Source organism: Argentina anserina, chromosome 5 (assembly GCF_933775445.1).
Source record: "Argentina anserina chromosome 5, drPotAnse1.1, whole genome shotgun sequence".
Classification (NCBI taxonomy): Eukaryota; Viridiplantae; Streptophyta; class Magnoliopsida; order Rosales; family Rosaceae; genus Argentina; species Argentina anserina.
The window spans coordinates 10,569,992-10,593,537 of record NC_065876.1 but is presented as its reverse complement, the minus strand read 5'-3'; the positions used below and the strand labels follow the sequence as shown (position 1 = coordinate 10,593,537).

Sequence of the window (23,546 nt, the reverse complement as noted above, 5' to 3'; positions counted from 1 at the left end):
GTTTTTATCAATTAATCACATTGAGCCTCGAATGATATAAAAAATAAGAAAAAGTAGTCTCTCAATTGGCTAATTTTTAACTTTTCGTAAAAGATATTCAGATGAAGAGTGAAGATTCAAGTCTTAACTATTAAGAGTCAAGCCATATTAGTGACAAGTGCTCTCATTAACCTTGAGGGAATCCAAAATAAAGAGTCACAAAATAGTTTCATGAATGCTATAAGAGGATCTTTAGAATTCCAGATGAAGAGTGAGTTTTTGAGTAATTTCAGTAACAAGTGTTCTCTTCGAGGGATATAGAAATAGTAGCAATCATTGTCTCCTTGATGTCCCATAAAAAGATATCAAGATAAAAAGTGTTCTCCTTGAGCACTATTAGGGATAGTAAGAAACTAAGAAAATATGAATTACATTATAATCCTTGTCTCCTTGAAGTCCTCTAAAGTTTTTTGATTCTATCAGTTTAGGCACAAAGCACAGTAGGACGTCAAACGGATCATATGAAGTCAACTATCAATTTGGTTATCATATATACGATTATGGTCAGTTTGAAGAAATATATGATCAATCATCGAGTTGGATTCATCCTTACTATTCTTTTCTCGGAGAAACTGTCATCAGCTCGAAAAAGATATATATGATTATCATGTTAACAATTACAATTCGTACTATATGTCTCATATGTCTTAGGCAGAGTATTGTAGTTTTGTTGACCAACGTGCATCTTTTAAAGCACTTAGAGCCTTATTTTGGTGATAGATAAAGTTAATAATTGTATCTGTTTGTATGTAATTCAATAATAAATAATAAATAATTTCGGAACAAGAACAATATTTTTTTTCCAATATCCCAAATATATCTGTTTTATTTTTATTTTTAAAAACAATAGATCTACCAATACGTACTACATTTTGAACCTTGGGGCTCATACTATAACGGTCCACCGAACAAGGGCGGATTTAGGCTTATTTAGGGGTGACTCAAGCATCCCCATTGGTCAAAGACAAGGAAAAAAAACTAGGTTTTAAATTTTTTGATTTTGAGATTCTTCTTAGCGAAAGCATCACCAAATAACCAACTCTACTCATTTGTTTCCCTTCTATACTTTACTATTCTCCTAAGCAATAGCGTGTCTTCAGCCAAATATATATTCTTCTAAAATGCTAGCTAGGTTATTAGCTATTACGCCGTTAATATATTCAATTGTGTATTGATTGTGTTAGATTTTGACTATATACATCGTTTTGTTTGATATATATTAGTGGGAAAAAATTTGTTGCCCACCCCTACCGTGCCTACCTCATGCCCACCTCACAAATAAATTACAAATGTCTTTTATAATAACCATAATTATAAATTTGTTGAGAAAAATGGTACTTAGCAATTTTTTGTGAGGTAGGCATGGGGTAGGCACTATAGGGGTGTCAATTAGACTAGACTGATAAATTTTGAGTCCAAACTGAAGCGTTTGAAAAAAAAAATTCTTCATGATTTCAAAGAAATGTCCGGTTTACATTTCTAAAAAAAATAAGGTCTAGTCTATAGGTTCAAATTTGAATTATTGTCATTGTTATCTTTCCGAAGCTTTATTAATAAATCACGATCTTTAATTAAGTTTTTGTTGGTCAGTTCTTAACCTTTCGAACCGCTAATAGAATGCTTTTGTAAATGATTCTGAATTACGATGTACATAATATATGAATATTTGATTGATTAATTTATGTTATTTGCACATATACGTTAGAAGAGTAAGCCTCATTACTTTCACTATATTTTTATAGTTAAGTTCAAACATCCCCAATGATCAAATCCTGGATCCGCCACTACCACCGATTAGGCTCCCTTTAAGTGGATCTGGACGTAGATCATGCAGGACCTCTTTATGCAATACCTAATCTGGTCAACTACTGAGCTTCATTACTCACCCCATAACTCTTCTTCGTAAATTGAAAAAGATTATTCTTACGAATCGGAACGTACCTAGCTTCTGTAATATCCACGTTATAATTCCCAACATATAAGCTCAAACTCTGATGAAATCAATATAATTTAGAAGAAACAAAAAATCTGATGTTCGAGTTTCATGATGGCATTGTGGTTTTAAATTATAAGGATGCCCTGCACCTATTCTAATCTAGTTTATCTTAGCAAACAAGAAAATAGTATTAGGTATATCCTGACAATTTTGTTTGCAGACTCTCACATGATTTTTTAAGTCACCCAGCATATATGAATCCATCTCTCATCGATGAATTTAATATGTGTGTAACACATGGACCTAACTTCTTGATTCATTGTGAACTAGAATAATGGTTACCTGTGAACAGTTAAGGTTAAAAATATGATCACAAACTGCAAAGTGGTACATGATAGAGACTGAAGATAAGGGCCATATGTGTCCCACTCAAATCCCCAACCTCCTCAATTAAGGTCATCAAAATGTCCGAAGGACTTATAGTTTGTTATAAGTTATAACCATACTTCAAATATGAAGAGCCTCCTCATTATTTCTCAAAGAAGAACACATTTCTTTTCTTGGCAAATTAGAAGAAAATATTCAAACTTGTTCTCTTAATCGCCGATGCATTCATCAATGATTAGATGTAACACATTGAATATATTGGGTTCCTCTGAAAGTGTCTTGTTTTTTAGGAAAAGCACCCTTTTTCAATTTTCATTCATTCAAAAACAAACAACAAATAATTCATCTCATTATAGTGATGATAATCTGATAAAGTATAGGCAGAAATGAAGGCAGTGCACAGTTGCCAAACAACTTCATTGGCCAGAAAGGCAATAGAAAGCATAGTTATATGCCACTTCCCTTTCTCTCAAGTTTTGATACTGGTAGTTGGGACTTGGGACTTGGGAGACTCTCTCTCTCTCTCTCTCTCTCTAGAAGGGTAGATGGATCAGAGATGGACTTGTTGACCCTTAATTTGTTTTTTTGGGGGGAGCAATAGGGGCCGCGCTGCAGCATATATATATATATATATATATATATATATACTCACTTCTGTGACATAGATCAACCAACAGCCATCAGTGTTTCTCTCTCACTATCTAACTGATAATTTCCAACACCACCCAATTTAAGCATCTTTGCTCTCTGGCTAGCAAAGCTTTTGCTCTGCGACAACTGATATGGCTCCAAAGAACGATGGATCCACGAAAAAGGTTATGAACAAAGGAGCCTGGACTGCAGAAGAAGATAGAAAACTTGCAGAGTACATTGAAATCCATGGTGCCAAGAGGTGGAAGACTGTGGCTTCCATAGCAGGTCTAGCTACTTTTCAGTCCTAGCTATACCTAGATTTAGCTACTTAAACAATTCACGTCGTGTCCTTCACGGTTAATGGTTTGTGGTTTTAACGCTGCAGGTTTGAACCGATGTGGAAAGAGTTGCAGACTGAGATGGCTGAACTACCTTAGACCGAATATCAAGAGAGGAAACATCTCTGAGGATGAAGAGGACTTGATACTTCGTCTTCATAGGCTACTTGGAAACAGGTGGGTTAGTCCCGGCCATCATCGTCATGCGTATGCATTATCTAAATGATACCGCAGATGTTATGTTTTAAGATTGTCGTTCTAAACTTAAGTTGTATACACGTCGAACTTGTGTAGGTGGTCATTGATTGCGGGGAGACTCCCAGGCCGAACAGACAATGAAATAAAGAACTACTGGAATTCGCATTTGAGCAAGAAAATCAAGCAGAAGAATGAAAAACCGACATTGGCTTCGACAACGCAAGAGACTAGCACCACTAGTACTACGACCACTACTCCTCCCCATAAGACAGTAGACGAGAGCAGCAGTGCTCGAGTAGACAAAGATGAAGAAGAACGAGTAAAACTAGGAACAAGTTTGGATGGAAACTTCGATGTGAACGAGTTCTTTGACTTCTCCACTGAAGGTTCGTATGGGTTGGAGTGGGTGAACAAGTTTCTTGAGCTTGATGAAGACCCCATGGCTGCTGCTTACAGAGAAATTAATAATAAGGTGAGCATTATGTAATTGTTTATAATGAGTGTGAGTTTTCTTTTCCCATTTCAAGAAAAGAAAGAAACAAAGAAAAGAGGGAAAATGAAGACAATTTGATTCTTATTGTGTACGTACAATGTTAACGACAATAAGTGCTCAGTTATTGAACATGCATGTGTTTGTTTTTGTGGCAACTCTATATATATTCAAAGAATTTGAGCTTGAGGCAGATGTGTATTGGATAATCTGATTGTGACTCCACAGAGTCACAGCAGATAGCTATTTCTCTGAAAATGGACGCGCAATATACGTGTGTCATTCCAAGTTTTTAACAGGCTAACAACATATGAAGCTTCACTGATGTTGAGCTTAACATGCACATATCATGTCTAGTTATATACATCGACGATGTTAAACTGTATCTCATACTTCAACTCAAAAATTGTCATTTTTAATTGGTAGTGAAATTTGCACTCCCAATTTTGCAAGCCACACTCCCACAGTCCCATTCGGCCATTTGTGGTTCCTCCTTTTCCCTTTGACCTCATATGCACCTTGCCTCTTATAGAAATTTTTACTTCAAGAACACAATGACGCTCGAGTAGTATACAACTGCTTATATGATCATGATTATCTGTTCCAATCGAACTCCTGAAAGTTTGTAATTTCAGCTAAAATAATTAAAGAATTGAGTATTTTATGATATAGGGAAGTCCCAAGGAAAGCCAGGGTCAGCAGAAATCTAAGTGCCCTTAAGATTCAGCAGCAGCGATCAACCAAGGCCACCATTTCATCATCGTGATTTATTCATCATATGCTAGTGCTCTTCTCTTGCAGATAAGAAGCCTTTATAATTGGTGCATGCATAGCTGGTGTAGATTACAGATAGCAGATTTGAGTCAACTTTGTTGTTTTTATTTAAAAGCACGAGGTTTATGACTTTACGTCTTTACTCTTGTTTAAGTTCTTCCCTCTGGATCTAGAGGAAGAATTGCGTGAGATCGATTCTATGTACAAAATATTCAAACCAAAATTTGCCATTTCTATTTGCATAAAGTATTTCTTTGTATATATGATGATTGACAATGTCAAATGACAATATTTAACAGAACTATGAAAGTAAGAGCATTCCTCTATAAGTCTACTTCACACGGTGATTTAGTTCTCAAATTTATAGCCACATCAACTCTTATTTAATGGGGTAGATGACGGCAAGAGTCGCAAATTAATTACTCATGCATCAGTTGTGGCAGAAGCCGCAAATTCTAAATCCTCTGCTAGATTTGGGACCCAAAAATAATTGACATCGGACATAACAAAAATTACTGGTTCAAATGAAGACACGACAATGTCCTTGTACTGTCACATCATAACAGTTGGACAGGAAAAGTTTAGAATGGTTAAAAGATGAAGTAGGAAGCATTAGAGACATTCTTTAGCAGAGCAACAGTATCACACAACCAAAATGGAGTTTAGTTCATTACTGATTCTAGAAATACAACTTGAAAGCATCAAAAGTCACATCAGTTCACACACAAGAATCCAATATCACGTAGGCTGTAATACATGTTTATTGATCAGCATGAATTAAAGGTTTTAAGAAAAGATTTTGTACGAAAATGAATTACAAGTCGGCACCAGCATTTACAGACTTTCCTCCAAAATATATATTCTCACAGAAAGAAGACAGCATCCGTACAAGCAGAAAACATCAAACTTGCATCACCCCACAACGAGAACACATATATCCTGTGTATATACTACTTGTTTGAATATCCCAAATGTAGGTTCCTAAATGATTCACATTTCAGTATCAAGAATTATTGAGTATATAATGCCAACTCCACTTGTATAATGGAAGTATATAGGGTCATCTGTATATGGTATAGAGAACAACGATCATCAATTTGATGGAACATCAGAGCTTTGTCTGAGAAGCTGTGGAAACTCAGCGAATGACGTGTTCCTGCTAGCAAATCAATGTTTTATTATCAGGTAGTCATTTCAGAATTTACACGTCAGATATACTTACACTAAACTCAGCACAAGTACAGAAAATACTCTAATCAATAAGATGTTATGTTCCTTTCTTTTGCAATTGATTAGCATATCAAAGGGCGGTGGCTTTTCTATATCCTAAAATGCAATAGTGACTATTGTTTTTCCCTCACCTATTATTTTCCGAATTTAAAAAAATAAAAATAAAGAAAGAACCACAAAGACGCAGAGCCCTTTCAAAGCATATGACCAGAACCCATATGCTAACAGCATTGCAGTCTCCTTATAAAATTTTAAAAACTGCGAATTTGGAGCTATTAGTCACAAGCCAAATAGTTAAGCATCCATTTGCATTATTAAATGCATACCTGATTACCTGCAGTAAGAATTTCATTTTGGCATCCACCCTGGTCATCCTACAAAATACTCATCCTTGTTTCAGTTCAAAGAACTTGGGACACTAATCAGAAAGACATCTGTTGCAGGCACTGAGCCGTTTGAAGTCCATTATATTAGCAGTTGCTTCCCCTTCTTGGACTTTCCCCTTGGTCTCTGATCTTGCTCTAATCAGCTCCTCATCCGAACTAAACCTATCTTCAGAAGGTAACACCCTCTTCAGCACTTCAAAAATATATTAGGATTCTGGGATTTGAATCTGGTTCAATCTGCTTAACCAAATGGAATGCAGAATCATATGGAATAAATCATATCTGACTGGCCTTCGGTTCCAAAGAAAATGCCTCTTCACCATTTTAACATTTGTTTGCATAGCCATGTATCTTCTCATAGGAATAGCTAGTAAAATCTCTCGTAACTTGGGGATATCCTTCTCGGCCACAATAACAGAAAACTTGCTCCAGTCTAGCACGTCGCTCAAAGGAAGGGGGAAATTATCGGCAATTATCACTGGGACACACTCATAGTATATGGATTCAATGATCCTAGGGCTGTTCACTTCGTACCCCATTGGGCAAATACAAAATTTACTTGACTTCATATGGTGGATATATGACATCTTACGGGAAATTCTAGAGGGCAGAGGCCCATAGATTTTCATGTCCTCATGTTTGTCCCGCCAGTACTTCAAAAGTATCGGGCGGACTCTACCATGCATGTATCCTGCAAAGAAGGCAAGGAGGGGGCGCTGTGACACTCTTAACCCACCTATATTTCGAAGGGGAACCCTGGGGTTTCTAATAGTAGTTTCTGGAAGTGAAACATCCTTCCCAGCAACAAAAATTCCTTCTGAAGTGTCAGCATTGCACAGAGCTTTTATCGTATTGTTAGCCAGTTCCTTGTGCTGAGTAAGAGTGTATGGACCCTGCAAAAGATCATACGAGGAGAGATTTTAGATAAGTATAACAATTGCATGAACTTGTCATGTTGATCTTCATACAAAACAGCTATAAGCTGAGCGTTATTTGATTGCAAAATCATTCTCAAATTACAAACAAACATTTCCAACTAGACTATAGAGTGAGAATTTCAAAGAAAATGTGCAATAAAAGATGCAAAAAGAAAATTGTATTTTAAGTTCCTAGATTAACTATTTCAATGCAAACTATATATTTAAGACATACAAAGGAACTCAAAAGGATCAAAGAGTACCAACCCAGTCATGGCAAGCAACAAGAAAATGATCTGAACCATGTGTGCGATTCCAGAAAGGATACTTCCCAGCAATCATGTTCACATAGTCTCTGAGGAATTCTGCCAGTGGTTTAATTTGATGTGAACCAGGTACATAAAGCTTCAACTCCAATTGGCGCATGCTGTAAGGAAGATAAAATAAGTGAGCCTCTTCTGGGTCTCTTGTGACAAATTGCTTGTTACCCTCCATGAACCTCATGAACCATCCTTCAGAAGCATAAATTCCATTGAGATGAGGTACATGAAATATGGGCCTTGACCCTTCATGGTATACGTAAACTTTAAGAATCAGTTCCATCAACTCATAGCTCCTGAAATTTAGGAAACTTAATGAGTCAGCAAAGCATGCTTCAGTTTTCGTAAGAAAAGGACGTCCAGTTAACCCAATAATAGAGATATTCTGGCGAGTACTGTTAGATAACTAGAGATAGAAGTACGCAAAGTCATTGAGACACATTATTTGGGATATCATGAATAACATTTCCAGATGAAACAAAGCATATGAAATTATTTCATCTCTCATCTTCTTCCCACATTGTATATTGATAACTTTCACACATTAATGGCTGTGAAATTGAAGTGAATAGGCACTTTAGAGACATTTTTGCAAAAAGAAAAAGGTATTGACTAGGATCTGGACAGATACCAATATGGCAGTGAAAAATGAGGCAAATTAAGGTGTTACAGTATCAAAAGCATTGATAGAAAAACATGAACGACATTCCAAAATGGAACAAAGTATATGTAATACTATCATTTTTCTTTTTCTTTCAAGCTATAATCTACATAATGTTCAAGCCTTAATGGCTGTGAAAAGTGAAAAACATAAGAACCTCAAAGATTTTCAGAAACTTTAATACTAGAAGCCATCTACAAGTGTCTCAGAAGATTTTAAAATTAATTTCAATATGGTCACTGAGTAACGGCGATCAAGTGTAGATTAATAGAGAAGACATAAATAATATGATTTTTTTTTTTGAGTTTGAAGACATCAACTTTGTTTCAAGATCTCTGAAATTTTACCCAAAAGAGATGCAATGCAGATAATTTTCTGAACAACCTCATTTCCAACTACTCTTACCGCTGTACGTCTCAAACAAAAGACACAACACATCGGTATGAATGAATGACTAGAAGCCAAGAATGATGAACGAAAGTGGTGGCAGCGCCGTGAGATTACCTTTTGAAAACAGACAAATTTCGAAACACAGGGGCATACAGATCAGGATCATCAATCACTTCAGGGGGATGAGCAATCTCTTTCTTCGCATACACAAGTGCCTCATGGGGTGTCAAGGATGAAATGAATTTCTAAAATACATGTGACAGAGTAGTAAGAACTAACTAGTAACATCTTCCTGTACTGTAATTCAATGGAAAATGGAATGACTACCTGCAAACGGTAAGGCACAGGTACACTTGGAGGATCAGGAGGAGGTAGAACCTTGGACACGTTATCCACATTTCCACCTTTCTTTCTCCTTCTTGGTCTCCCTGTAGGAATTGGGCCAGTGTCTGGCATACCTGGAACTGAGAGGTTCAACTGAAGGGAAGAGTTCGCCAGAACAATGGGAACATCAGTAGAAATGAGTTGCAATCTTTTGTTTCTGTCCTCACTAATGGTCTGATTGAAGCTACTGATTCTGTTCAACGATTTGTCTGACACATTTGTAATAGGTCGAGAGAGGGACGACATATCAAGTGAATCGGTAAGTAGAAACATTTGCAGAATCACACCGGCTGTTGTCATTAAGGCCCCAGCAAAGATTACCCTTTTCCAGTCGATTTTTAACCCAGCAAAGAGCCGGAAGAACTCTTTCATTAGAATCACCGCGAGGCTCTGCAATAAATTTTTCATCTCATTATACTACAAGGTCTTAATCTTGCAACACATGAACATGTAACAGAGATGGTCCCAAAAACCATATATTGTGCTCATATTCGACAATTCTCCTCAACTAACAACATCCACCCAAATACAATAGTTTGAGGTGCTTTATAATGTCCAAGCCTTAAGTTCCTCGTTCCACCGAAAGGTGCATACTCCACAAGAGTTGTCTGAAGAAGCTTCCTGATAAAGAATCAAGAAGAAGATATGTGAGAAAAGAAATTATAGGAGCTGTTACAACTTAAAGCTTACAACCATTGTCCAAACATAGCAGAAATGGTGATGAAAGCAACTAACTTTGAACATTAAAGCACAGAGAATCTAAAATCTAAATAACCAAAACAGAATAAGAGAACCATAAAAAATTTGTGCAGTTAGAACTGATATTCAATTCTACATTAGTCGGCTCTATCTAAAAGCAACGCCCAGAACACGTTTCAAGCTTGGAGCAAGATTTTATCCTAAAATGTCACACCAAAACTACTTAGAATATTTACCATATAGACTTGTAGTTGTAACCAACTATACCAAACACTATAATCAACAGCCTGGCGCAAACCCAATTTAGTAAATTAAAATTCCCACCACTAACACCAAACCAAATCATCCTCTATCTTCATCCCCACAAAAAAGTTGAAAACCCAATAGCAGTCTACAAAGTATTCATCTTGATCAATCACTCTTGACATTGGTTTGCATAAAGCATAGCGCTTTGGGCAAAATCACATTAATATATCAATTCTTGATCAAAGCTTTAAAAACCCAGTGCTGGAAATTAAGCAGTCGGCACCTTTTTGATACATAACCAATAAGAATGACAGTAAAAATCGCACCTTTGATTCAGTGAAGTGGAGCAGAAGGCCAGAAAGAAGTCATGGGATCTGAGGCAGCTTCAATGGAGTAGAGAGAGAAGAAGGGAAGAAGAGAGAGAGACACGCTAAACGGTTTCTGGAGTTTTGGCATACGAATAGCTTTATTTGAATATTGACTATTGAAGAAAATCAGGCTGGACCGACCAAACTAGTATAGTAATGACATTTCATATGATAAAGGTCAAACTGAACAGCCACGCTGCCATGGCTGCCACGCTGCTCGGCCTTTAAGCTTTATTATGTGAACAAGTTAAACAAAAGTCATCATTGAAAACCAAGGCTTTGGTAGGATCACATCATTGTGACGTCGTCGAATTGCTAGTTGAGGTTAATGTTTAACAATTTGTTACATAGATATCAAAGTACATTCTTCGATTGTTCTATCGTTATGGTTTTTCAAAAGTTTAATTTTGGTAGGTGGTTATATTCTTACCTATCGTAAATTTTGATATTCTTTGCAACATATCTAATTAGATAACTCGATTTTCAAATCTAACAAATGAATATCAGTTCATGCAATATTAAAATATGATTGAAATGATCACGCCATATACGAGCAACATTTGTTTCGACATGTAATATAGTAACATATATAACATTTGTTTGGTCATGTTGTTGCTGAAGTGATTCAATGGTTCTGCTATGTTGGAGATAAGTTCCTATTGAGCTGCTGGTTTATAATTGCACATATACAGTGGGCGTTATTAAAAGTTATTCCATGGTTGGTCCCTTATATGCTCAGCTTGGTGTAGAGTTTATCACACTTTGTGGCAGTGGTTTGCAGTTTTTCATTTTCTATTCAATATTAGTGAGTCAAATATGAAGAAGTATTACAGTTTTTCTATCATTTGCTGCTCTACTGTCGGGATGTGTTTCTCATATTGATGCACTGCCTTTGTTATCGCCATAATGATTAGTAGCTTTCCAGCAAGGTCTATTGTTTATCACATTAGCCGAATGTCTTGGATGCAACTATTCTTGTGATATCATGTTGTTGGGTTTTCAAATTGAGAAAATATCTTGTATTTTTGGCTATAATTGTGTGTAATTTGATCCAACCATAATGTTTGTTTCTAGCATATGGTTTAGGGTAGGGTGGGCATAAAAAACGGAAATTCCGATCCCGTCCCGAAATTTATAGGGACGGGACGAAGGTCTAAAAACGTTCGTCCCGTCCCATTTCATAATAGTGGAACGGGACGTGGGACGAATAATTTATATCCCGCTTCGTCCCGTCTCGTCCCACATTTGATAAAAACTTTAAATTTTTTATATATTTTGTATCAAAATGAAACTAATTTATGTTCTTAATAACTCCAAAATTATATAAACTCAAATAGTAATGGTAAATTATAATATTTTGAACATAATATGCATTTTTTTGTTAAAATTTCATTATTGAATGTTACTTTGTTAATGAAAAAGTAAAAATATAGGTATTTATTTAATTTCATAGAAATGTGAGATTTGTCCCGTCCCGATCCCGTCCCGTCTCAACCGGGATTAATCCCCAGTGGGATGCATTATTAAAAACCCTCATTCCGTCCCGATCTCGTCCCGATTCAAAAGAGTGGGATGAGACGTGAGATGAGCCTCGTCTCGTCCCATCTCGTCCCGTGCCCACCCCTAGTTTAGGGAGGGTGTTAGAAATATACTAGGTTTATAACAATTATATGGCAAATGTATAATTGTCATTTTATATTTTGAGCACTATATGCAGGGCCGACCTTGGGTTAAAGCCACTAAAGCACTAGCTTTGGGCCCCCAATTTTAAGGGCCCCCAAAATTAATCATATATACATAGTAAAAAAAAATTGGGTCGTGAAAGAGGGATGTCACGTTTTTCTATCCTTTTCAGTTTTCTGACTTTCTCTCTTCCTCTCTTTCTCTAATTCTCTCATCTGTAAAAAAATTGTTGTCACAGCTCTGAGACTTCTCGAAAATTCTCAACACTGCCGGCCCTTTGGTCAATCTCTCTCCGGTACGTTACTGGTCTCTCCTTTCAATTCTTTTCAATTTTGTATATTCTTTTGTTTGGAAAAAGTAAGAAGAAAGATTGAGAATCTGTGGTGTTTGGTAAAGTTTAATATGTATGTGTGCTTTTCGATACAGATCTGAGCTTAGATATTAGATTGATAGATTTCATCAGTGTTTGGATTTCTTGCTCATTTGGTTTTTTCCGAAGCAATCTTCCGGTGAATGGAAAAGAATTCGTCAATTTTTGATTCATATAGGATGTATAAATGTCTAGAACTCTAAATGATTGAATGGATTGTAAGGAAAATGAATTTGCAGGAGATTATTGCGTGCTTAGCTTGATGAAACTTAGTTTTAATTGGCCGTTTTGTTTACATAGTGTAGTTGCTAGTTATGGTAGTATTTCCATGTTATTCATATTGCATCTCTTCTTTTATATACCATATTGTACTTTCTGGCCGTCAAGAAATTTATATTGTATGGGCTTCCTAGTTTTTGGAATGAAAAACATGGTGGCGAGGTCATGCTCATGATACAAATTAAACATTATTATCTGTTTTCTATGGTTTTATCAGATTATGACAACAATTTTGTTATATTTTGCAGGGTGTTATATGGCTCCAATCAGGAAGTATCCTTATGGGTCTAAAAAAAGAAGAGAGATTCAGAGTAGGGAGGCGCTAAAGAAGGTTCAAGCAAGAAAGGCAATTTTTGAGTAAAATGTACTGATATTTGTAACTTTTATATTTTTGTTTCAAACATAGCATTTTATTATTATTGAAAGTTTTATTGCTATGTTTTGTTGTTTCAAAAATTTGATTGTTTCAATTTTTTTTTGACAAGAGGCCCCAATTTTTCTCGTCGCTTCGAGCCCCGAAAATCTCAGAGCCGACCCTGACTATATGTAATTATTGTAGCCTCATTTTCTAATCAATGAGAATATCAACATGTTGCCTCCAAACCTTCCTAGTGTTATTTTACATTTTCAGCATTTACTTTCAATAAATTTCAAATCTTAACACACCAGACATCGCACTTGTGTTATCAATTGCAGTAATGCACCCATTCACTCGATTAGGGAAGAAAATCTGATGTCCCCAAAGTCCTGTCTCTTTCCCTGTCTCTCCATTCATGCGCTGACACTTGTCTTTTCTCCTCCATCTCACCAAACGTCGGCCATCCTTCTTCTGTTAAGGTATGAATTAAAACAAAAATCAAAGTTGAATTTTCCCTGGGAAACCCAAAATCCCTGATTCAAAACTCAGGACTAAGAAAATGATTGACTGTATCGATAGCTAAGCTCAAAATCTTCGTTGTCACAAAATCCGAGAAGAGAACAATTTTTGAAAACAACTATCGATCGAATCCTACGAAAAATGATTTATTAGGCACTGAGTACGTGAATTCGCGACCCACTCGGGTAGATGTACTCAAGTTTTCGGATAATCTTAAACAACAACACGATCAATAATTATATGAGACCAGATTGGTATAAGAATTAAGCTCAGGCACTCACACGCCATTGAGCTTTAGGATTTGAATAGTATAATATCACTCCTCCTCCCTCTTTAATCTTTACCAGCCCCTTCCACTTGATTTGTTTGCAACCCATTGATAAATTTTCGCTCTTATGTGTAGAAGATAAATTAATTAATTTTTATTTCCCTACCCCAAAACATTCCTGTGATGTTGTACGAGATGGAGAAAATATAAGAACTTTCAGTTAAGATGCTTTATGGATTCTAGAGATGATGCCGATGTCGGGAATCCTGGTCTTCACCAAAAGTCCAAAACCTAAAATTTTAGACCAGAATCATTTGGCCTGGGTCTGGGTTCGACTAAGATGTGTTGAAGAAAGCCATTTTTGATCGGATACTGCCCATAAACCTTAAATCTGTACAACCCTTCTGACATTTCTGGGTATTATTTGGTTTTATTTATAATTAATTTTATTTCTAAATATATTATGAAGTTAACAGAGCTAAAGAGCAGTTCTATGAACGGAGGGACAGGGAAAGAGACAGGATTTTGGGGACAATAGACTCTCTTTTACCTGAATGATCAATGAAGAACAACAAGGAGTCATGGATGATGATAAGTTGATAAAGATCACAGCTTTGGCCATTTTAATACAAGTTCTCTTATAGAAGTTCATGAATGAGTCTGTTTAAGACTGAGCAGCTAGTTGCTATCGATCTATGTTGCCTGAACTGATTTGCCAGAATTTTGAGTGAAATGGGCCGGTAAGAACGACGTCGTTTAAGCTTCGTAGGAACAACGACTGTCAAGTGTCAACACTAAAACACGTCGACTTTGGAAACAGAAACCAATCACGCTCCGCCACTTCAATAGGTCCACGGACGTTGAGTGCCACCCGACCGGCACTGACGAAACTGCCACCACCCCCAACCTCACTCAATAGCCATAACACCACTCCCACCAAGGTCATTTAAGTCATTCAACTCTCGTCTCCATCTACGCAGTTACCTCTCCTCTCTTTCTTCTCTTCCGGAGCGATCAGAGTTATTACTGTACCCCTCAAAACCAGGCACATCACACAGAGAGAAGAAAATCGAAGACGAAAGCCAAAACACCAAAATGGAGCGCGGAAACTGAGAAGTTAAAACTGAACTTTGACTCGTCGTCCTGCTCTGATCTCGGTGAATTCTGAGCTGAATCGTCGTTATCTCCGCCATGGCTGCACCGTTCTTCTCAACGCCGTTTCAGCCCTACGTGTACCAGGTACTTGCTGTTCGCTGTTTGCTTTTGAAATCTTAGGGTTTTTGATCCGTTAATTTTGCTTCGGGTTTGAGGTTTAGTGTTTGGATTAGCTGAATTTGATCTCCGTTTGTTGAGTGTAATGTGGATGATGTAGTGTGATTTGCTACTGCTTGGAATTTTGAATGTGAATGTTGTAATTGAGAATTTCAGAGTTTGATAGGATGCGTAAGATTTGTTAAGGATGCTTAAGATGAAAATGGAGTCGATTAGGTATCAATTAGTCGAAAGCTAGATAAGTTCTCATAATCTTTCAACCTCTACATTCCCATACCATTAGATGCATCAAGATTCTTTAATGAGAGCCTAAAATGAATGGACTGCACCCGTTGCCCAGACTGCAGATGAGTGCAACAAGGTCAATGTGTTAGTTCCATGGCAAGCAAGCCACTAACCGGGAGAGGCTGATGGTCTTTGTTCCTATGTTGAATATATAGCGTAGTGGTGTCACAATCATACTATTAACACAGCACCTATCATCCCTAACTGACTCGACTTCAGAGAGGCCGGCATGCCCATCCACCGAGGCATTACGCATACTGAAATCAGTACTTCACCACTGTTTTCCATCCACACTTGGTGCAGTGATTAACCTCTAAGAAACCACATTCACGATCCGTAAAGCTAGAATTTGGAAAGAAAGCATCCTCCAAGTAACGTACAGCCGAAAATCGAACTTCTATAACCTCAGCATATCCTAGAAACAGGTGTCAATCCTGCACTCTCAGAGTCATTTCATGTCTTTCTAGACATAAAAACGCCAATCACATTAATAATCTACATACTAAATCACTTACAAAATCACATTAATGGTGATCTCAGATTACATATGCTTGTAGTTACTTGATGTCTTGATCTCTAATTACTAGTTAACACAACTTAGATTATTTGGATAAGTTAGTCGGCATAAACTGTCCTTTGTATGATGGATATGAAGGCCTGATTACATAAGATAAATTTGCTTGCTAATTGCTGAATACAGATGAGTTCAGTTTTTATTAGTTGTGCCAATTTAAGAAGTGATACATATGTCAGGAAGATATAAAACAATCTTTTTTTTTTCTGTTATGTTGCTTAGAATTCTGCATATCAATTTCTGATTGACAGTGGCATTATCTGGATAACCCATCAGGATCTCTAATTTATTTTATTGCATAAGATAAAGTTTCATTTCTCAGTTTATCATTAAAAGCACAGAAATCTTGGTATAAAGATGCTAGCTGAGTTCACAAACCAATTGGTGACTTCTAATCTTCTTACATTACTTAAAAGCCATGACATTAGGATATCTGATTTGCTGTGTTTGTAGATCATATTTCACTCATCTCACTTCTACTAGTCCACACATATATGTAATGTAGTCCTATATTTCCAAAACTTGTTTTAGGATGCTTGATGGTTCATGAAATATATGCAAACTTGGGTTGATACATTCGCCTGCTATAACTTATATATATAAATCCCCACCCCTCTCTGTTTTGAAAACCTCAAGTAAACACTGCCTTTATGTATGTCGCTCATGGCAGTGTAAAATGTATTTGATAAGCATTCCCATTAACTTGTACATAAGACATGCATCTGCTTTTTGGTGGATTTGGAAAGAAGTTGATGGTGACTTGGAATGTATCATACGAAGTATAAATTTTACACTATAGCGTGAATACAATCTACTTGTTTATCATAGTTCTTTTACTAATGTTGCCACTGGATATTTGATGCATAGAGATATCCACAATGTCTACTTATCTGATAGAAACAAGGTGTTTTTGGTTACTTGTGTTCATCTCTTTGCACAAGTAATCTGGTTACTTATGTCAAACTGTATAAGTAACATATAAAGAGTTTCGGCTACTTATTTCCATCCCTCAGCCCAAATTTCTAGTATTTACATATAAAAGTAACACATGCTTTGACTCGAAATTATTCTTGATGGTGAGTATTGTTGAGAACTCTAGCTTCTGCTCATTGATCAAGGCATACATATTTATATTTAAGTTGGGTTGTGCCTGTAAACATTAGAATAACAAGCACCTGAAGATATATGCTATAGTACCATTATCTCACATGAATTATGTTTTACCAATCCCTTGTAGAGTCCACAAGATGCTATGATACCATTTCAAATTTTGGGCGGTGAAGCTCAGCTGGTACAGGTATGATCTCTAATAACCCAACCTATATCAATTTATTTATGCATGTCTTTCCCCTGTACATCTCGATCACGTTTCTAATAGGAACCTAAAACTTCTTCCTGCTTTTTGATTTCAGATAATGTTGAAGCCGGAAGAGAAGGTTGTGGCAAAGCCTGGTAAGTTCTGACGAGCTTGGACTTTAAAACATAAGGTGCATCATAGTTGTCACATCTGACTGAGAATAGTATAGCTCCACCAACCAAACAAGGGAACATTTAAATTTTGGTCTCTTAATTATAACTGATGGATGAATGAATTTTAGGTTCAATGTGCTTCATGTCTGGGTCGATCGAAATGGAAAATGTTTTTGTTCCTGAAAATGAAGTAGGGGTGTGGCAGTGGCTCTTTGGCAAGACTGTGAGCAGCATAATCTTTCACAATAATGGTCAAGGCGATGGGTTTGTTGGCATTGCGGCACCTTCTCTTGCCAGAATTCTCCCGGTTCGTGGTCTTAAGCTTGCCAAATTACAGGATTTATTTTAATACTTTTGTATAGATATTGATCCCAGTCACCATCTGTAACCTTCTATTTCCTTTTCTATTTGGTAGATTGATTTGGCAGTATTTGGTGGAGAGATTTTGTGCCAGGTATAACTAATTTATCCCTTGTTTGACTAATTTGTTTTCAGTTTCTGTCAGTCTTTCTGTTTAATTTAAGTGTGATTGTCCGTATTTTCTTTTGCTTCACTCAACATACAATTTTCTGATGCATTTCTTTTGTTATAATCAACATACACCTTTCTGTTCACTTTCTTTTGTTCCATAACTAGAATATCAAACTTTGTCAATTTTGTAGCCAGATGCATTCCTTTGTTCCGTGAATGATGTTAAAGTCAGTAATACGGTTGACCAGAGGGCTCGTAATATTATTCCTGGTGTAGAGGTAAGATCAGAATTGTTCATTTTGGTTTTTGAGATGCTCATACCGTTAATTAATTTGTTTTGCTTTGTTTACCCTAGCTTGTCCCTTTCATTTGTTTTGCAAATTTCCATGTTTTTTAGATTATCTGATTGCAGTGGTAATGTTACTGTAGGGTTTTCTAAGACAGAAGCTATCTGGCCAAGGGCTTGCATTTATAGTTGCAGGTGGATCTGGTAAGCATTTCTTGATGTATATGTCTTGTATGCGTATTTTAGATTGGGTACTCTTTAGAGTTTAGTTCTGCCACAGATATACCACTGTTCAGTATATGTAGTTGTCATATGCCAATTTAATTGTGTTGTTTTATTTATTTGGAAATCAAACCATCTCTCTTATTTTTTTTTCTTTTTCTTCTCTATTTTTGCTTTAAGTTTGAACTCAGATCTGAAAGTGAAATTGTTTGTAGTTTCTTTTTTTGCATGAGAACATAAACGTCTCTCTCTGTCTCTCGTACAAATCTTTCATGGAACTCTTTTATAGAACTTTTCAGTTATATAGTCTGATGGACATGCATCGGACATTTATAAAAGTGGGAGATACAAGCTCTTTGCAGTATCATTATTTGCTTCTATACGAGCAAAAGAAGGACAAAGTTCTGCTACTTTTGTTAAACTTGTGGAGTGATGTTTCCTTCTTGGTCAATCTAGCTATCACTTAGTTGGACTTGAACTAATCTCAGGTTTTTTGTCTTTCTCTATTTTTGCTAGTTGTCCAGAAAAATCTTGAGGTGGGCGAGGTATTATCTGTTGATGTTTCTTGTATAGCAGCTGTGACTACTTCAGTCAATGTCCAAATCAAATACAATGGGCCCATGAGAAGAGCTGTGTTTGGTGTAAGTTACTTCAATTTGAGGAATTCGCAGTCCCCTTCTGTATTGTTTCTATATTGATAGCTTGGTTTCATGCCCTTGAATCTTGTGTTGGGATACCAATGCTGAGGGGTTATGGTGGACCACCTATTAGGTGATTAAATTGTATCCTTACAAAGTGGATGACTAAGTAAAGTGCTCCACACTGCTGATGAATTCTTTCGGATGCAATTGACCTGTTATGGGGACGTCTGTCCTTTAGGAAAATGATGTATCTCTGCTAAATGATTTTAGGCTTTCCAATTTTACATTCTAGTGTGTTTTCTTTTCTGTTTCTGAAGAAACAACTTTTTGCTTACTATTTTACCAATTCAGGGTGACAATCTGGTAACGGCTGTTTTAACCGGACCAGGCATCGTCTTCATTCAGAGTTTGCCTTTTCATCGATTTTCTCAGCGTATCGCTAGGTAATAACTTCTTGGAACATGATCTTGAATGATTTTTTCTTCCTTGCCTTTTGAATTTTCTTTATTTTTCAAATATGTACAGCTTTTAAGCTTTTGACAAATGTATGCATTCTGGTTACAGGGCAGTTACATCACCAAATATGAGGGAAAATCCAAAGTTCGTTATGCAGATAGCCGTTTTCTTTTTCCTGGCATATGTTGTGATTATATCTTCGTTAATCCTGACCGATGTATGAAACTACCATTTACGGGACAACCAACAGTGTCATATCAGTTCTTCACACATGATGGTTGCTGTAGCTTGATTCAGCTTCAATATGATCAGATCAATAGAAACAAGGGACTTTAGAAGAGAATTTGGCAGTGGGACTGACTGCTTTGTAAATTTCTTTTTTGTTTTGGAAAGATGTTCTGTAAATTTAGATAGTGGGCGTTCTACATCAACTCACAGTAATCAATATTCAGGTCGGCCCCTTGAGTAAGACAGCAAGTTTAAAACATTTTAGTTTCTTCATCGACACAACAGATGAGTTTGGATAAATTTCTTGGTTGAAATGCAGAACCTAGTAAACAGGAGTATAACAGACTTTCTTGTCAATCTTAAGGTTGAACCATAGTTCATATACTTATTCTAACTTGTAGACTTTAGGTGATCGGATATAAGCTTGTACGAATAGTTCTCCCGTTATACATTTGCGTATCAAGAATTTAGGAAGAATACATAACAGAAATGCAAAAGAAACTAATCAACTATAACTGAGATTAGAGAGAATACAAGAAAGAAATGCTAAACAAGTAAAACAACCTAGTCAACAAGAGAGTAAGAAAAAATGGAACATTAAGGGTGATCACTGTCACCTTCTTTAAAAGAAGAGATCAATTGAAAGTTTGTACAATTTCATTACTTCCAACTCAAAATGAGGTCTCTTTGTGCCTGATTATTGGAAAGTAAATAGGTAGGACTCATTATGTCCATAATTTCATAAAACGTGGTCATCAATTACGTACAACTCTTGGTCTCGTTGCTTCATTACAATCCTAGTACTGGATGCTGCATAGTTGATAAGTACGTCATCTTCGGAACCGCGGTGTTCCTTCTATGAGTACAATTTGGAAAGCCAGGCGGAGCCTCAAGCTTCGGAACCACGCTGTTCCTTCTATGAGTGCAATTTGAAAAACCAGGCGGAGCCTCAAGCTTCTGGACTCTCTTGAAGAATGGATGCTGAAGCGCTTGTGCAGCACTGGGCCTCCTTGCAGGGTTCCAAGAGCAGAGAGACTCTATGAGATTGATAGCCGATTGACTAGCATATGGCATCAATGCTCGGAAACCACGACCATACTGCGGCTCAAGTACTTTATTAGGCATGATCATACATTTTGTCGCAAGCATCCCAGCCATCCATGAACCCCAAGTTGGAGCCCCTATTACTTTGCATATTTCGTGCAACTGATGAGGTGAAGTGTGACCTCTAAAGAGAGGCCGCATGAGATACAGTTCAGCCATAATCGCGCCCACAGCCCACATGTCTACTTTCTCGTCATACACAAAGGGTTGACCCTTCTGGGTTTTCTTGAAGACCCCAAGTAGCATCTCTGGCGCTCTGTAGCTTCTTGTGGTTACATAATGATGGAATGCCTGGAGCGAGCCTATCTCAGTAGCTGTACCGAGATCAGAAATCTTGATGACTCCCTTGTTCATCAAAAGATTCGCCGGCTTCAAATCCCGGTGCATGAACCCGTGTTTGTGGTGCATGAATTCCAGCCCTCCCAAGACTTGAATCATTAGTGATCGGATCTCGGCTTCCGAGAAAGGGACTCCCATGCTCAGCCTTTGGTGAATGAGATCACCAAGACTGCCCTGCATGTACTCAAAAACCAAGAAGTCGGTCTTGCCTTGATGCCAACCTCCCTGGAGTCTCACAATGTTGGGGTGCTGCAAGATTGAGAGAGCACGTACTTCCATTGAATCCATTTGATTTGCCTTCGGATCAGATTTTTGCTTCAACTGTTTGATCGCCACAAATTGACCGGTGTGGTTGTCGATCGCCTTATAAACCACCCCAAAACTACCTTCACCAATAACCTGGATGAGATGGTATCTATAGCTAGCCATTGAAGAAAACTCAGACACAAAACAAGAATAAGCTCAGTTCTGTCCTAGACTACATAATCAGTGTGGCTATTCTTTTGCCACGGAACTCATCATTTTCAGGAGACTTTGCCCGAAAATATGATCGTAAACTCCAACGCAAGAATTGGAAACCCTAGAGCACAGAAATCACTCTCACACACTCCTAAATGGCAAGAATAGAAGTACGCTCATTCGTAGAGTAGTGGGTTCCTTATATATACTTTTTTCACTCACTCCCTTCCTAATTAGATACGGACTAGGATTCCTCTCAAGATTAAGCAAGGGCACTCATCTGACTCACTCTTTCACTCCTTTCCTTCTTAGATACGGACTAGGAGAGCCAGTTATTAGAAACACCAGCTGGCAAGCTGATGGTGTACGGATCAATGGGAGCGCGACAGGTGGACAACTTAAATATGGATATAACCAGTCGGTGTTGACAGAACGTTTTTTTTTCTCCGTATGAGAACTTTTGTCGAACACCCTCCTCTGCAAGACTGCAACCCTAAAACGCGGGAGGGAGAGTGTGGTGCCCGGCGTTTACCATCACTCAAAAAATGGCTTCGTATTCAAACAAAAAGTAAATCTTTTGTTACATATTTACCCTAGAGCTCATGAATTCTTACTAATAAATTACATCATTCTAGAGCTCATCTTATGAAAAGGATTTGGTCTTTAAAAATCCCTCCAAAAGTTTTAAAATTTTTGCATGGCAATTATTAAGGGATAGACTCCAAACTAGAGACCAGAGGGGGATTTAGGAATTAGATTTTGTCTAAGCTAATTAACTCCCATTTATAAGAATATTTTTATAAGTGTTGCTTTTGGTGTTTCCTTGATTGTTGATTTTGATCAAAATAATATTTAAACTCAATTTGTTAAGAGGGGGAAAATGGGGAAAGAAAACAAGACGTAAGGTGATATATAGTTATATACTACTAGAAAATAGGAAAACAAAGAAGAACAGAAAAAAATAGAAGAAAAACGTAGGAATCGAACCCCCGGACGTGGTGAAGATAAAAGGAGAAAAGAAAACATACTAAGAAAACCAACTGAATTGACATGCTTATCAATGCTATATGAACAAATAAAGTTTATTCGTAAAATCTCTCTGAGTTGCAGCCTAGATTGCCCACTGAATATATAGATCCGCCACTGCTAGAGACCATGTTTATAATTATTATCCTATTAACAGAAATTGCCCTCTTATCCAGAATTCTTTGGACAACACTGATCATACCATCCTTTTTTCGCGTTGTTCTTTTGCTTCTTCTGTGACAAATCGTGCTAATATTTTTATTCAGCATTCCAATTTTTTATATTGGTTGGAGTCAATTACCTTTGATAAGATTTTGTTTTCAAAGTGTTTAATTATTGTTCATCATATTTGGAGGATGAGAAATAATGTTGTTTTCAGAAATGACAATGCTGATCCAAATAAGGTTTCTTTTATAGCAAGTCATATGATAAATGATTATCTAATGGATCACAATACTCTTGTCAACAACTGTCCTGGTTCTTCTACCATAGTTTGGAGACCTCCTCCTTCTAGTGTTGTTAAAATGAATTTTGATGGTTCTGTTTTGAAAGATAAGATTGCTGCAACAGTGTTAATTTTCCGTGATACTAATTCATGGTACTCCAATTCTTGCATCTACTAAGATGTTTGGGAGAACTCACATCCTAAAGGCTGAAGCCTTAGCATTAAGAGCATACATTTATGCTGCTCATTTTAAATGGTCATAAACATTTACATGTTGAAGGGAAATTCGAAAATATTATTGGACTGCATTAATTAATGGTGTTTTCAACATTCTTTGGAGAATTCACTCTCTTATCCATGACACCAAAATATTGGCTTTAAAATTCCAATCAATC

The 23,546-nt window shown here is 36.9% G+C and overlaps 4 protein-coding genes across 8 annotated transcripts; 2 read left to right on the top strand and 2 right to left on the bottom strand.

The window, feature by feature from the left end:
* The first annotated feature begins 3,062 nt into the window (after nucleotides 1-3,062).
* LOC126793688 (transcription factor WER-like) lies at nucleotides 3,063-4,796 on the top strand. Its single transcript, XM_050520285.1, has 4 exons — nucleotides 3,063-3,280; nucleotides 3,381-3,510; nucleotides 3,628-4,003; nucleotides 4,694-4,796. Exons 1-4 carry the CDS (start codon nucleotides 3,145-3,147, stop codon nucleotides 4,739-4,741), a joined length of 690 nt encoding a protein of 229 aa, XP_050376242.1. The 5' UTR covers nucleotides 3,063-3,144; the 3' UTR covers nucleotides 4,742-4,796.
* A 721-nt stretch (nucleotides 4,797-5,517) lies between these two features.
* On the bottom strand, nucleotides 5,518-10,480 carry LOC126793640 (probable glycosyltransferase At5g25310). 5 transcript variants are annotated; one of them, XM_050520223.1, is made up of 6 exons: nucleotides 10,355-10,480; nucleotides 9,027-9,691; nucleotides 8,814-8,944; nucleotides 7,596-7,944; nucleotides 6,352-7,304; nucleotides 5,518-5,951 (listed from the first exon to the last, which is right to left on the bottom strand). In XM_050520223.1, the coding sequence occupies exons 2-5, from the start codon at nucleotides 9,489-9,491 to the stop codon at nucleotides 6,618-6,620; spliced, it is 1,632 nt and encodes a 543-aa protein (XP_050376180.1). In that variant the 5' UTR covers nucleotides 9,492-9,691; nucleotides 10,355-10,480; the 3' UTR covers nucleotides 5,518-5,951; nucleotides 6,352-6,617. The 5 variants fall into 5 exon arrangements, with proteins under 5 accessions (XP_050376180.1, XP_050376181.1, XP_050376179.1 ...); XM_050520224.1 differs by having other exon boundaries at nucleotides 5,518-5,954; nucleotides 9,027-9,704; nucleotides 10,355-10,471; XM_050520222.1 differs by having other exon boundaries at nucleotides 9,027-9,704; nucleotides 10,355-10,471.
* A 4,375-nt stretch (nucleotides 10,481-14,855) lies between these two features.
* On the top strand, nucleotides 14,856-20,019 carry LOC126793679 (uncharacterized). The gene is made up of 10 exons (XM_050520275.1): nucleotides 14,856-15,112; nucleotides 17,242-17,301; nucleotides 17,417-17,456; nucleotides 17,603-17,781; nucleotides 17,890-17,928; nucleotides 18,137-18,223; nucleotides 18,375-18,435; nucleotides 18,970-19,094; nucleotides 19,446-19,537; nucleotides 19,659-20,019. The coding sequence occupies exons 1-10, from the start codon at nucleotides 15,065-15,067 to the stop codon at nucleotides 19,771-19,773; spliced, it is 846 nt and encodes a 281-aa protein (XP_050376232.1). The 5' UTR covers nucleotides 14,856-15,064; the 3' UTR covers nucleotides 19,774-20,019.
* A 548-nt stretch (nucleotides 20,020-20,567) lies between these two features.
* On the bottom strand, nucleotides 20,568-21,650 carry LOC126795485 (cyclin-dependent kinase F-3-like). Its single transcript, XM_050522319.1, has one exon. The coding sequence runs from the start codon at nucleotides 21,648-21,650 to the stop codon at nucleotides 20,568-20,570; it is 1,083 nt and encodes a 360-aa protein (XP_050378276.1).
* Nucleotides 21,651-23,546: the final 1,896 nt, after the last annotated feature.

Bases quoted from the DNA above. Each gene is read 5' to 3' on its own strand.
- LOC126793640 (XM_050520223.1), bottom strand. From the start codon at position 9,491: ATGAAAAATTTATTGCAGAGCCTCGCGGTGATTCTAATGAAAGAGTTC. The intron at 7,945-8,813 runs GTAATCTCACGG...CCTAAATTTCAG, and splicing joins AATTTGTCTGTTTTCAAAAG to GAGCTATGAGTTGATGGAAC. The intron at 7,305-7,595 runs GTTGGTACTCTT...GATCTTTTGCAG, and splicing joins TTGTTGCTTGCCATGACTGG to GGTCCATACACTCTTACTCA.
- LOC126793679 (XM_050520275.1), top strand. From the start codon at position 15,065: ATGGCTGCACCGTTCTTCTCAACGCCGTTTCAGCCCTACGTGTACCAG. The intron at 17,782-17,889 runs GTTCGTGGTCTT...TCTATTTGGTAG, and splicing joins CTCTTGCCAGAATTCTCCCG to ATTGATTTGGCAGTATTTGG. The intron at 19,538-19,658 runs GTAATAACTTCT...TTCTGGTTACAG, and splicing joins TTTTCTCAGCGTATCGCTAG to GGCAGTTACATCACCAAATA.
- LOC126793688 (XM_050520285.1), top strand. From the start codon at position 3,145: ATGGCTCCAAAGAACGATGGATCCACGAAAAAGGTTATGAACAAAGGA. The intron at 3,281-3,380 runs GTCTAGCTACTT...TTAACGCTGCAG, and splicing joins GACTGTGGCTTCCATAGCAG to GTTTGAACCGATGTGGAAAG. The intron at 3,511-3,627 runs GTGGGTTAGTCC...GAACTTGTGTAG, and splicing joins CATAGGCTACTTGGAAACAG to GTGGTCATTGATTGCGGGGA.
- LOC126795485 (XM_050522319.1), bottom strand. From the start codon at position 21,650: ATGGCTAGCTATAGATACCATCTCATCCAGGTTATTGGTGAAGGTAGT.